The 14,717-nt window shown below is 40.1% G+C and overlaps 1 protein-coding gene across 13 annotated transcripts in view; it reads left to right on the forward strand.

The window, feature by feature from the left end:
- Positions 1-14,717, forward strand: part of NRG1 (neuregulin 1) — a 202,802-nt gene that overhangs the window by 79,381 nt on the left and 108,704 nt on the right. The window contains exon 1 of one of the 13 annotated variants that reach the window (XM_006086193.3): positions 11,560-12,241. The exons of 11 other annotated variants lie outside the window; for them this stretch is intronic. In XM_006086193.3, the coding sequence (XP_006086255.2) occupies positions 11,575-12,241 (667 nt within the window). In that variant the 5' untranslated portion in view covers positions 11,560-11,574. Of the gene's footprint in view, positions 1-11,559; positions 12,242-13,581; positions 14,052-14,717 lie in introns of those variants that run through there. One more of the 13 variants, XM_023751859.1, reaches the window with a different exon arrangement.

Below are 14,717 nucleotides of genomic sequence, written 5' to 3' on the forward strand. Positions count from 1 at the left end.
CACCAAATGCTTAGGTACCTTGGAAAATTGCTTAAGTATAGTATTTCTTTTTCTTTTCTCTTTATTTATTGTCTAAAGTTTTACATATGTCTCCATTTCCCCTGATTGGCCCCTCCCCCCAAGCCATTCCCACACTGGCAAGCCCCCACCGCCCCAGTGTCTGTATCCATTGGTTATGCTAATATGCATGCATACAAGTCCTTTGGTTGCTCTCTAACCCCCACTCCCTGCCATTTGTCTCTGGATCTGTTTTTATTCATCAGTTTATGTTGATCATTATATCCCACATATGAGTGAGATCATGTGATATTTATATTTCTCCGACTGGCTTATTTCGCTTAGCATAATGCTTTCCAGTTCCATCCATGCTGTTGCAAATGGTAAAAATTCCTTCTTTTTTATAGCGGCATAGTATTCCATTGTATAGATGTACCACCGTTTTTTAATCCACTCATCTGCTGATGGACACTTAGGTTGTTCCCAAATCTTAGCTATTGTAAATTGTGCTGCTATGAACATAGGGGTGCATATATCCTTTCTGATTGGTGTTTCTGGTTTCTTGGGATATAGTCCTAAAAGTGGGATCACTGGGTCAAATGGTAGTTCCATTTTTAACTTTTTGAGGAAACTACATACTGTCTTGCATTCCCACCAGCAGTGCACGAGGGTTCCTTTTTCTCCACATCCTCGCCAGCACTTGTTGTTTGTTGATTTGTTGATGATAGCCATTCTGACAGGTATGAGATGGTATTGATCTCAGTAGATTCTTTGGCTTTTAGTGTGTGAATGGTTAATAATAATTTAACTCACGATTTTTTTCCTTGGAGTCTTTTGTAGGTGAAAGGGGAAAATGAGGGGATCCTTTTGGATGACTTTGATATTGATCAGTATAGACTGCAGTAGTAAACATTTGGAAGGTCAGGATGGAAGAAAAAAAGGGGGATCAATTCAGGTATTTAATCTGGGGTGAAGAAGACTTAACCTGAAAATGGGTTGTCTGACCTCCAGTGACAGTGATGGCAAAGCCACAAAGAAGAATTTTTGAGAAACACTTCTGAAGATTTATGTTTCATTTGAGAAGGCTGTCTGAAAGCCTTCTGAACCATTTCAGTTAAGCTTTCCTTCTTATGGGAGATATATGGGGGCAGAAAGAAGCATATGGTTGAAACTCTGCACTGCAGTGATATGTAAAAGAAGTACTTTTCCTGCTAGGTTAAATTACTCTGCATGCCTCTTGCTGTCAGTATCGTGATTTAGTTAAATACAGATGCTTTTAGAGGGGCTTTGTGCTGCATCATAAATATTTAATAGTTTTATAAGATATCTGTATGCATAGCTGGGTGGGAAGAACAGCCGTGGAGAAGCTCAACCTCTACCTACATCAGAACCTTTGGCCTTATCGTGTCCCCTGAGCAGTTGACATTGGAAAAGATTTTGTCAAGATGGGAATGTCATTAACAATAAAAAGATTCTATTTTTTTTCCAACAGAATGAAGCTTACCGTCTAACCCTTCTAATTTTGTTAGTAGTTTGAACTTTGCAAGTTTCCTAGTCACATTATTCATAGGTGTTCCAATCCCCTAATGATTAAAGAATAGCATAAAAAATCCCTTCTTAATAAATAAATGGTATGGGGTGGGAGGGGTCAGGAAAGGGTCTTAGATTTTCTGAGACAACTAATGGTTTGTCATATAAAGATACTTCACTGTCATTGATAATGGTTCTGATTATATGGATCTTATGTTCTTAATATAATATTAACATTCATCTTAAAAGTTAATTTCTTAAAGTAAGAGTAGTAGGAGAAGGTGGGTGGGGATGGGGCATGTAGTGGAGGGAGGAAGAGATGTAACCTGGTGCAGGTTACTGAATGTGGAATTGGTAGATTTTGGGGGGGAGAGGGGCATTGGGTAAGGAGTTTTTAATAATAAAACTTACTACAGTATATTAAGATGGGTTCTCTGCCCTATATGATGGCCAGAAATAGCCATGAATAAATTTTTTCAAAAGGTTTATCAGCATTTTATTATAGAATTTTTAAACATACAGAAAAGTTATATGATTTGTACAGTAAAGAACTTAAGCCCACTATCTAGATTTTACACTTGACATTTTGCTTTATCAAATATTATCTATCCATCAACCTTTTTTATGTTTGATGCAATTTTAAGTAAGTTGCAACCATGAGTGCATTTTACCCCCAAGTATCCCAGTATGCATGATACATTTGTTTTATTACATTCTCTAAAAGAATATATAGGTGAAGGATTAGGCTAACGAATAGAATATAGGCTTCTCTGCAGTGAGTCATCATATTTGGACCTGGCACTTTCTAGTCATGATATTTCAGAGCAGAACCCAGTCATCAGCAGCTTTCTTTTTCCTATTCCTGACAATCCCTCCTTCCCCGGTGTCAGTCTTCTATTTCCCCAAATTAAAAGAAGAAGGCACCTTGGCTCACCAATTCTCAGGTATTAGCAATTCCTGATGTGTGTGTTTGAACCATTGAAATAATGTGAGGCTGGTCCCTATTTCGAGGTGACTGTCGTGAACTTAAGCTCCCTTCCATCCACTAGAGTCTCTGTATCCCATACCTTCCCATGTAAGCATAAAAGCTCACTGTAATGTTTCAATTGTTTAATTTGTGATCTCCAACCTGTTCTCAATGAAAGTTATGGAGCTCAGCAGCCCACATTCTGTGTGTCCCACACTGTGATGAAATGCTGTTGAATAATGAGTTCAAATGTGAATATTAGTCTCTGAATAACCTTCAGAAAAAGGGCCTGAATATTCTGTAGAATTGTGACCAAAAGTAGTCATGGGAGCATTAAATAGAGTAAACTTCCAAGTAGACAGTTACAGTGAAAGGTCACAGTGAGATATATCTAGCCCTGGCCAGGGTTAGAGTGCCAGCCCTCAGACAGATGGGTTGTGGGTTCAATTCCCAGTCAAGGGCACATACCTCGATTGCAGGTTCGATCCATGGCCCCATGGTGCGTGTGCAGGAGGCAACTAGTAAATGTGTCTTTTCACATAGATGTTTCCCTCTCTCTCTCTCTCTCTCTCTCTCTCTCTCTCTCTCTCTCTCTCTCTCCTCCTTCCCTTCTACTCTCTCTCTAAAGATCAATGGAAAAAATAAAGTGAGATATATCTACAGACATAATCCATGGTAGTAGTGAGAGAAAATCTAAACTGTCCACTCTACTGTTCCTTTCTATCTAATTGGCAGAACATAACCAACGAGCTTTCTTTTGTAGAAATGAATTGAAAGGGGAGGAGCAATAGACATGAATTATACTCATGATTCTGAAATTAATGTTGGTGTGACTCCAGGACATTTTTTCTTCTTGTATAAAATGAAATTTATGAGTAAGGCCTAGTCTATTTAGCTCCAACATTCAACCAGTGAAAAAATTTAATCTAATTATTTTTGAGATTACACTTTATTTTTGTGTTAAACCTAAATTCTTTCTTTCCAAATAATTTCTGAAATAGAAAGGAAAGGAAAGAAACAGTCATTCTTAAATAATTCTGATTGGAAGGTTTGAATTGGAGGTCAAATCATAAGATAGTTTTATCTTTCAGCTTTCAAATTTATATTTTTAAAGGAATTAAAAGTGTAACAATGCAGAAAAAGTTTCCATCCCTTGGACTGGGAAGCAGCAGAAAAATATGAGGCTGCCCTTGGATTTTAAATGAGATTCTTCCATGTCTCTGAGCATCAAAAGGCTGTGACCTACAACAGTATTGCTGCTTGGGTGACTCACTCAGAATGCCAAGTCAGTGCTGGAGACTGCATACATACCCCTCTATTTTTTCCCTTTGGTGCAACCTTACATTTTTATTTTTATCAGCAAAAAGTAGAACTGTGTAGCCTCTAAGGAAAATGTAAATCAAACTAACACATTTCTACCTAGTGCATTGTAATAGTGATATGCTGTACTATCCACTGCATTTCTGGATTGATTTGGGGACCATTTTATAGACTCAGCTGTCAAGCGATTGAACTCTAAACGAATAGCTAGTGCCTAAGTATAAATCGAGTTCAATTACTTCCATTTTATAAACTTTATGGAATTTGTATTAAACTAGCATTGATTATGAGGCAGTTCCCCCTTTTTAATTTCTTTTTCTGCATCAAAGTACAGCCTTTATTGTTTTATTTAAATGAGATTGTACATATACATGCACACAAAAGTGGAAATTACCCCTTGTACATTTGCTATATATCTTGAGGGTAAAATAAACAAACAGAAATTCTAAGTTGTGCTGCCTTGTGCTGGGAACTTAACTTATAGTTGTGAATATTAATGAAACAAAACAAATGTATTTGTTTAAGGTAACTAATACATATATCACTCTAGTCAACATTATGAAAGACCATCCATTTATACAACATTAGAATAGTCACTATACAGGTAATTTCCTTTGGATTTTTCTTCTTTCTGTTATTCAAACACACAGAGTAGTTTAACATTATTGCCATTTATTCACACAAGTAAAATTCTATCTGAAGTACCCATATCTTTAAGACACTTTCACATAGTTTTCTCATCCCCCTTTAGTTGAGTTTCCATATTGATACATTCATTCAACAGTACTTACTGTGTGCCACACATGTCCTAGGTAGTAGAGATATAGTGATGGAAACAGACACAATTCTTCCCTTATGGAACTTGCATTCTGGTGGTGAGTTTATCACACGTTTCATAACAAAGCACACTGTATAGGAAATACTGATAATTCAGAAATGCTGCCGCTTTCCTCCATCCTTTGCTCATAATTCTAGTAATTCCTAAATAGGCAATGGATGGAGTCGAACAATGAGAAATAATATGTTAACTATGTAAAATGGCATAGTTATAAACCTTTCTCATTTTTTCATAAAACTATTTTGAATTGAAACTCTCAAGGACATACCACTTTATTATATTTTTATTTGTGTTGTGAAGTTTCTTGGGATGCTGTATTGCATCAGCAACATCAATCATTTCAGAGTTCATAATTAATCATTGTCAGAGATTTAATGCCACGTGACCTACTGAGATTTTGTAGAAGAAAGGGCAGCCTACACATAAAAAAGTCTCATTAGTTTAGTGCAGTCCACTTGTAAAACTAGTCATATAGAACATGTTTTCCTTTTAAAATTAAATGTGGGAGAAGCTGAAGCTATGATGCATATCCAGTTAATTTTTATTATTGAGTTGGAATTCACTTAACATAAAATTAACCATCTTTATGTTAACAATTTATTCCATTTATCACAATTGTCGTGCATCCACCATCTCCATCTAGTTCCAAAACATGCCCAGTATAATTTTAAAAGAAAAGTGACTTGTAAAGTTAAAAATAAAATAAACAGTGGCTGCTTATAGCCAATAATTTTACTTATGGGGAGTGAGAAATTAATAGGTTCTCCCAAAGTAAAGTAGAATCTTTATAACTATCACATTTAATAAAAATACCTTCCTACATAAAATTCCCACATTCTCATCTTTGAGATCATTTACTGTATCTTGTGCTACAAGGGATCTGAACTCATAAAGAACACAATGTGCCAGAGTAAATTGATCATCTTGGTACAAAATGAGAGCACAGACCCACAGTCAATATCAAACATTTAAAACAGCGTCTCACAAGATAATTCTTAAAATTAAGTCTAATTGTCTTCTCTGAGTACGTTTTCACTGAGCAAGAATAAGGTATAATCAGAGTCTTGACTAAGCCTCAAAGTGGGGGGAAAAATACCTGCCCACTAAGGTGAAATGAGTTTTATCTCACCCGTTTAGAATTATGAATAATGTACAACGTCAAAGACCACGTTGATTAGGTTTATCCTCAGAAAACTTTTCTGTTTAGCAGATGAGAGAATTATAGGAAAAACAGTTAAATTTTGGTTTATTCCCAATTTATCATCCACTGGAAAGATCTGTGGTGACTGAATTAAGCATAGTTTGGGTAACCGAGTTTCACTAAAACGAGATACATTCATGGAAGGCTTATTTTGGATCAATCAGAAAAATTTTATAAGGAAGCACCTGAACTGGACATTGAAATATCTGAAGAAATGGAGATTATAGAAGGTATTTTAAATAGGCAGATGGTATGAAAAATGTCTGCCAATTTATTAGAAGTGGCATAATCTGCATAATTCAATCTCAGTGAAAAATAAAACCAAATAAAATGTATTGAAGAAATAGCATAGCTCTAGGTTTGGACAACTAGGAATTGATAGACCCGACCTTCAAAGAATTATATTCTTCAGTCCTATATACAAGACATAATTAAATAATAACATCAACTGTGAAGATATGCCCCAATAATGGCATGGTTAGGACATGCTGGGTCTGTGGCTTGGAAGCAAGAAGGTCTCCAGGGAGGAGCTGAGAGTTGAGCTGGAGGTTAGTTTTCAGATGGGTGGGAAGAGGCAAACAGATCCATTTGCGTACTCTGTCCTCTCTCTCTCTCTCTCTCTCTCTCTCTCTCTCTCTCTCATAGGAAGCAGCACATTTTTAAGGTTACTTTTAGGTCCTGAAGGTTTCTTGTGAAATCATGATTTCATAATTCATTAACAAATAGATTGTTATAAGTTATACATAGTCATCTCCAAAGATTGTCATCCCAAAATAAAATTACTGCTGTCATTGTGGTATTAGATACCCCAAATTAAATTCTACTTTTTCAGACATAAAATTTAGGAGCAAGGATAAACTTCTTCAGGGATAAATATTTCCAGAGTGAAATAGCCAAAATACTGGGGAAAAAATCAAAAGAGAAAAGAAGTTTGGGTAATATGGTCAAAAGCAAAATGGCATTTATCATCCTCTTTCATCTGCTGGAGCTATGCTAAATACTTCTGATAAGAGAATACACAAAATTAATGCAGAACCAAAGAGGCTAGTTTGAATTGAGGTAGCAGAGGAATTTGAGTATCTTTTATCTGATGATATAATAGAATTTTTCTTCAGTGAAGCTGGTTTAGAAAGAAGCTGGAATATTATGTAAGTGGATCAGAAATAGTGTCTTTTGAAAAGTCAAATCCCTTTCTGTATTACTTTGTCTGCTCTTGACCTGGATTGACTTACTAATATTTACTTCCTTAGCTTCTGTGGTGGATTATTTGATTCTTTGTCCCTCATCCATAAAGATGCATTTGTCCCATCCTTGAATCTCAGGTGGCACTGTGACTGCTTAGCCAGTAGGATGCAGTGGAAATAACCTGTGCCGATTCCAGATCGAGACTTTAGGAGGCCGGGCAGCTTGCACTTCCTCCCTCTAGGAATGCTTCCTCTCAGAACCCAGAGGCCTCACTGTGAGCAGCCCAGCCACTTAGAGAGGCCACATGTTGGTGCACCATCTGCCAATCCCAGCTGGGCTCCCCGCTGACATCTGGCATCAGCTGCCAGTTGTGTGTGAGCATCTTCAATGTGTCAACCCAATTGCATCTCCAGCTGTTTCAGCCCCAGCTGCCATCAAATGGAGCAGAAGAACCACTCGGCTGAACCCAGTAAACCTGCAGACTAGTGAGATAATATACAATGGTTGTTATTTTTTTGATATTTCAGGGCAGTTTGCAATACAGAACTGAAATAGCTTTCCAAAGAAAATCCTTGAACTGGAACTGTAGAAGAGTTCATTTCATTTAAACTATAAATAGGTAATATTTAAATAGCCTGTGCTTAATCCTTACAATGTCTGAAAATCAGCAGGCAAAATTTTAGGGGGCTATCATTGTGGAAACTAGGTGCCTTTAAGTTTGTTTACTAATTACATTGAGGTAATGGCTATTTCAGTGTTTCACTTTCTGGTTTGCTTATTCTCCCACTGAAGTGATAGGTAAGCAATACATAATCACATGTGTTCTTTTGATTAAAAAAGAGATGCAATATTTTTTCATCAGAAATAGCATGAGTCAGCCTTTTGCTCAGATCTTGATCCTGTAGCTTAAATAGCTCTGTGTCCACGGCCAAGTGACCTAAGCTGCCTCAGTCTGTGAATAGGTCCTGTACAAGATTTGTGATGACAAAAAAACAATGTATGTTAAGAACCAGGCAGAGTTCCTGGCACAAAGGTAGAGCTCAATAAATGTAACTTTTATTGTTATGAAAGAGGTAGTAATGTGGTTTTTAAAAGGTAGTAAAAATTTGTCTCTTGTTCATTTTTAAGGGGTCATTGAAACAGAGGTGAAGTCTAAAGAGTTAAATTGATATCTCTTTGCATTTCTTCCTACAAACGGGCATGTTTTAGCTGAAGGAAATTCTGATCCCATATATACACTCCCCTTCCTCACATCATTATTGCTCAAGAGGATTTTTAAAGGGTTAAAGGCAACCCCTGGCTCCTATTCTCAAGGACAGAACTCATGGAGAATTCCTTTTATTCTTTACCTGCTGTCCTACTCCCTTTCCTCCGCTATAGTCACCTTCCATTTTGGTGGGAAACAACTTTGTAGGATGCAGGCTTTCCGCAAGCTGATCTGAGCTTCAAGGTGCTACAGGGGTCCGGTCCATGTACACCTGCCACAGTCTGAGTTGTGTAGTCCAGGAGGAAGAACAGCTGTGCCAGCCCACAGGGCTTTCTGTTTTGTCCTAGCCTTTGTATAATACGTCGTTTTCCTTTGTGAAGTGCTGGGTGTCTTTGATAGGACAACTAGTGCTTATTAATACCTTTGTCTGCTAAGTATGTTTGATCATAATGGTTAAGGAGAGGTGAGTAGTTGTTATTTGGGCAAGTTAAGGACCACTTTTCTTAACTATTCTTGGTATCTTTCTTCCCTGTCTGACTTGGGCTACCTGAAGCCCATTTTGGTCTTTGAAATTTAGATGACCTTGTCTGTGGATGAAATGCCAATCTATTATACTTGAGTGAAATATTGGTTGGAGGTAGAATTGAGGAGTTAAGTGCCACATATTTAGCCTGAGTGATATTTAAAGGAATAATAAATTACCCTAACTTAGCATAAGCAATTCTTTGCTTGTATTGGTTTTGAATATTTACATGAATATTGATAATTAAAATCTTAATACCTCTCAGTTTGAATACTGTAAATGCTTCAGTATAGATTTTCTATGAAGTGAAATTTCATGTCCATTGCTAGAATCCTTAAGAAAATTCTACTTTAAAATCTAATAGTTAAAGCTAGAAATTAAGCATATGAATTTTAAGACACCTGTTACTGGGATATAAGTGCAGATTATGCACAAGTGAACTTTCGGGTAACTCATTTTGCTCATAAGCTTGTCATAGTCATAATCACTGTTATTTAAATTGGTTCAGGCGTTTGTTGTGGTTGTTAGCTATAGTACTGCAAATGCATTTTAAGATTTTATTATTCTTTTAACTATTTATAATTATGGACTCATTTCATTTTGAAAGAAATGATAATATTCTAATTCCATACCCACTTAAAGCTGAAAAATAATCCAAAGCAGTGAAGATTGCACTACACAAAATTGAATGTGCTTAAAGCGGATTTTCTCAAGACTTGAGCCTCAAATTTTATTGCTCCTGAGACTCATGATGGTTATATAATATAGATTTAAAGAGCATTTTTGAGTCTCCTGTTGACATAGGTGAGCAAAATGCTTCTTTGGAAACCATTCAATGTCCATTCACAGTAAAGCGTGGGTTAAAGGGCCAGATGCATACAGTGTGCACTGATGTGCAATGATCGGCAAGTTCAGGGGAGCCTGTCTCTGTTAAGGACAGTGCATTTCTTTTGGTCTTTTAACGACTGCTATTTTAAAAGGGGGGAAAACCAGCATTGAAACGATCTGAGGTAAAGCTACTGAAACCTAACCCCAAAAGGCATGCTCTCACAAAAAAACTCTCCTTAGTTCTTGCAGTGCAGCTATGGCCGTGGACATGTGGTATACATTACCTCGCCCAGGGAATTCAAACCTCCGCAGTGTGGAGTCACAGTGAAGGCTAATTTCAAAATGAAGTGGTAGCCTTTGCTCCCTGGGTAGCTCTGTTACTGACCAGTGTTTCTTATTAGCTTGACATTAGACTAGGGCTGCTGTGGGTGGGACAGGGAAATGGAAATTTAAAGGGGACCGGAGTTAGGATATATATTTATAAACCTCTCTCCCCTGCCCAGCAGCCCCCTCCCCCAGCACACACTCAGCACTTCGCACTGGGCATTACAAAGTCTCGCACAATCTTTATGCAAAGGGCTGGAGGCAGAGCTGTCCATGGTTAGCAAAAACGTCCCAACTGCTGGTTGAAAATCCAGTAATAACAATCCTCTTGGTGAACAAAACTTAGAGGGCTGCGGAAGGAACGCGAGCTCTCAGCAGCAGGCAGGAGAAATTGCTGTTGCAAAGCTTACCTCTCTGGGGAGGAATCAGATATCAGACTTTGCCAAGCCTCAGGTCCAACCCATAAGGTCCCACCTACAGCCCCCACCCTACCCCAGCTTTGTTAGATTGCTAGCATCGATCGCTGGCTTTCCTCTGACCCAACCGTGGGTGAAGGAAAGAGCCAGCAAGACTGAAAGCAAACAAGGCGGGGGGTGGAAGACTGGGGCGGTTTTTGCAGAGAGAACAAGAGAGAAAGACAAGGGGTGGGGGCCATGGGGACCAAGCTTAACTGGTGCCTGCCTGCTTCTCTTTGATTTGATGGCCTTTATTCCTTCTAATTGGATAAAATAGGAAGTCACTGGCAGTCCTGTGTTGCTGGGGATCCTGATTTCCCTCAGCCCAGCCAGCAGCTCTAGAGTGCGGCTAGAGGAGGGTGGGGGCTGGGAGAGGAGGGAGGAAAAAGAAAGAGACTGAGAGAGGGAGAGAACGTCTTTGGAAGAGGAGGGGAAAGGAAGAGCAGGAGACTATGAAGAAAGGGAGAGCCGCAGGGGAAGAAAGTGAATGAGCGCTCAAGAAGCACAAAGAGGAGTGGTTGGGGGTGAGGGCGGAGGCAGGGCGGGGAGGGGAGTCGCCGCCCCTCCTGGCCGCACTCTTCCCTTCGGGTCCCTCTGCGATGATGCTGCTTGCAGTGATGCTCCGAGGGCAGGCACCTGCTGCTCTGTAATGATTCAGCCCCGCTCCGCCGTCGCATTAACACTACAGGATGCTGTTGCTACTGTCACTGCTGCCTCTCCTGCCGCCGCCGCTGCTGCCGCCGCCGCCGCCAGCGCTGGTCCTGCTTTTGCTCCTACTTCTCCTGCATGACAGTTGTTTTCTCCATCTAAGCAGATACCAGCTTCAGATGCTCGAGGTGAGGAACATGCCTTTCAGTTTGGGCTACTGGTTTACTTAATCGACCCGCCCTCAGTCAGCCGGGTTTCTATTTTGGCCCCTGTCCTCTGGACCAGCCGGGATGGTTTGGAGAAGCATTTAAAAGAACTGCCAAAGTGGCCCCCAAACAGCGGTAAAGAATTACAATATACTTTTATTTGGTAGTTGCTAGAGGCTTTCCCCCCTCTCCTTCCTGCCTCCTGAACTCCTCTTGCTTGTGATAATGGCCTTGGACTTGGACGACTTATCGATTTCCCCCTGTAAGATGCTGTCTCATTTGGTTGGGGGGGGCTCTGCATGGTAATGGACCATGAGAGAGGCCAGGCCTTCTGGAGGTGAGCCGATGGAGATCTATTCCCCAGACATGTCTGAGGGGGCCCCGGAGAGGTCCTCCAGCCCCTCCACGCAGCTGAGTGCAGACCCGTCTCTGGATGGGCTTCCGGCAGCAGAAGACATGCCAGAGACCCAGACTGAAGATGGGAGAAGCCCCGGCCTCGTGGGCCTGGCGGTGCCCTGCTGCGTCTGCCTGGAAGCCGAGCGCCTGAGAGGTTGTCTCAACTCGGAGAAGATCTGCATTGTCCCCATTCTGGCTTGCCTGGTCAGCCTCTGCCTCTGCATTGCCGGCCTCAAGTGGGTCTTTGTGGACAAGATATTTGAGTATGACTCCCCCACGCACCTTGATCCTGGGGGGTTAGGCCAGGACCCTATTATTTCTCTGGATCCAACTGCTGCCTCAGCGGTGTGGGTAGCATCTGAGGCATACACTTCACCTGTCTCTAGGGCTCAGTCTGAAACTGAGGTTCAAGTTACACTGCAAGTTGACAATGCTCTTGTGTCCTCTGAACCTTCCGCGGTACCCACCCCGAAGAATCGTGTTTTTGCTTTTTCTTTCTTGCCGTCCACTGCACCGTCTTTCCCTCCCCCTACTCGGAACCCCGAGGTGAGAACACCCAAGTCAGCAACTCAGCCACAAACAACAGAAACTAATCTCCAAACTGCTCCTAAACTTTGTAAGTAGAGAGAGAGATGATGGTGAATAAAGGCCAGGGGGTGGGCTCGAGGTCCTACAAAGTGTTCTCCAGAACATGTAGCTGTTTTCTTTTCTTCTTGCGCTCTAATTGCATGGTTCGGTTTAAGCCTATCATGTGACTGGGATGCTTCGGGTGGCGTTGAAGAGATGAGTAAAAAGATCTTGCAAACTGCTGGCATGAATCAGTGCTCTAGCAGCAAATCCTTCTAGCTGGATTGTTAAATCTGGGGTGAGGGACCCGAACTTCAGCATCTTCAACTCATGCTTGAATATAACTTAAATTCAATTTATTTCTAACATTTTTTGAAATTAAAATATTAGATCATCATTTATTCATGTAAGTGTAACTTCCATATAGCAGTGAGTATGATTTTGTCTTTCTTTTCCCCATATCATCTTCCCGTTACCTCTCTTCATCTTTCAGGTCCCCTCTGCCTTCCAGCAATCCCCATCCCCATCTCTTCTTCCTAACCACCTCTCCCCACGTTTGTATTTCAATCAGTTCTTCCGGGTACTGCATCAAGTCTTTATACATTTACAGCGCTCACCTCTCACTGCCATCAGATGATTGGTGTCCTGCCCAGATTGTAGTTTTGGTTACTGGGCACTTATTAGGGGCAGCCTTATTCTATTCAAGACACAATACAATCCTGCATGAAAGGATTTTCCCAGATTGCTCTTGTCTTCTGTAATCAAATGTTTAAGTAGCGTCTGTGGTGGTCATTAAAAAGTACAAGGCTCGTTAGTAAGGTACATCGTTGTTTGTCAGGCATGTGTCATTTGCTTGTCAGGTTGCAACAACCCAGCTTAATAACCTGGGAGTGAGAGAGCCCACGCTTTCAAAACAATACAGAACAGTATGCTGCTGTCTGCCCTGGCTCGTCGCAATGCTCTCTAATGGAAAGTTGACAAGGATGAAACCATGACTAGTCAGAATGTTGTAAACATCAATAGAAAAGGGAAGAGTTTTCTATTGCTTTTTAAAAGTGTTTCTAATTTACTTTTGTTTATCTCCTATCACTGTGTTCCATTGATGAGTATGTCCTTAGTAGAAAAATTTAAAAGATCAAAGAACTTGGTTCTTAGTAACGTATGTGAAATCTCTTAGAGTTAAAGGTGAGTTGAGGATAAGGATTCAGTGACGAAATATTCCTCCTTCTGTTTCCCTCTCGATAGTAATAAAGAATAAAGAGTATCTCTTCCAAAGCCTGTGTGTTATAGAAACACAGGAGAACTTGATTTCTGCTTGTGATTCAAGACTGTTTTTTACACACCAGTTTCAGTGGAAAAGATAGAGAGAGAGAGAGAGAGAGAGAGAGAGAGAGAGAGAGAGCGCTTGTTTTTCAGGTGTAATTAGGGAAGAAGCCTCTTTCTGCAGACACTGCTTTGTATCTTTATCAAATCCCTGAAGCATCATTAAAGGTCTGACAGACATCACTGCATTCGCCGCCTCTTCCCACCTGGCAAAGTGACCGGGAAATAATACCCAGATGAAATGACAGGCTATAAAAAGCAAGTACAGATCCTGCAAGGAGAAGCAAAATTCACCGAGAGGACAAGGTTACTCCTTTGTCTTTAGCGTTTTAAACTTGTCTTTAATGAAAATGGGGCCGAATAGGTTTACTGGTCCAGTAAAGGAATAGGAAGCCTTGGGAAAAACTTGTCAGCTAAATTCTGTAATGTTGTCATTGGAAGAAAACAAGCAAACAAAGAGAAACATCCAGCACATTTTCCTGACCTAGGACCTATCAAAAAGTATCTGGTGACTTTATGAGAAATTAATGTTTAAGGTAAATTCTTCTGTTAAGTGTTTTAATACATTATACATCCCATATAGTTTCTTTAAAAAATTTCTTTTGCAAGCCAGGGCATTGATTTTCTGGCATTTGCATTGAGTGGGAGAGATTTACTGCTGCCTAAAAGCATCACAGTGACCAGTGCTGGCCCGATGCACAGCTGCAGCCTTCGGAAGGGCAATGGAAATAAGCCTGGAAAAGCAGTCTGGGAAGTAGTTTTCTCCTGGAAAGTTAGCAATGGACCGTTGGTGAACACTGTGCAGCCGATAGGGTTTTCTGTGTGGGAAACTCTGTGTTAATTTTTTTCTAGTAGTGCCTAAAAACAAATTATTAGTATCTCCAAAATTGTGAGTCTTTTTTGTTAAAGGTTGGTCCTTGGAGCTTTGTTTGCAGACACTCATAAGTGGTCATGTTTGCTGTTTAAAAAGCTTGTAACCATCAACTAAAGGGAAGCAAAGGGGAAAAAAAGGCTTGGAATTGAATTTTGTCCTTTTGTAATCTCTTTCATTTTTTTTTCTTTTCATCTAAGGAAGTATTGCTTAGTCACAGAAAGAACAGGAGCTTTTCGTTTCAGCATGCATGCTTTTGACATGAACTAAGCATCATCATGTATATTTTAAAATGACATTCTCGTATCCGAAACATGCTCGTCATTGGTTT

The sequence above is a fragment of the Myotis lucifugus genome, unplaced genomic scaffold (genome assembly GCF_000147115.1).
Source record: "Myotis lucifugus unplaced genomic scaffold, Myoluc2.0 scaffold_26, whole genome shotgun sequence".
Classification (NCBI taxonomy): Eukaryota; Metazoa; Chordata; class Mammalia; order Chiroptera; family Vespertilionidae; genus Myotis; species Myotis lucifugus.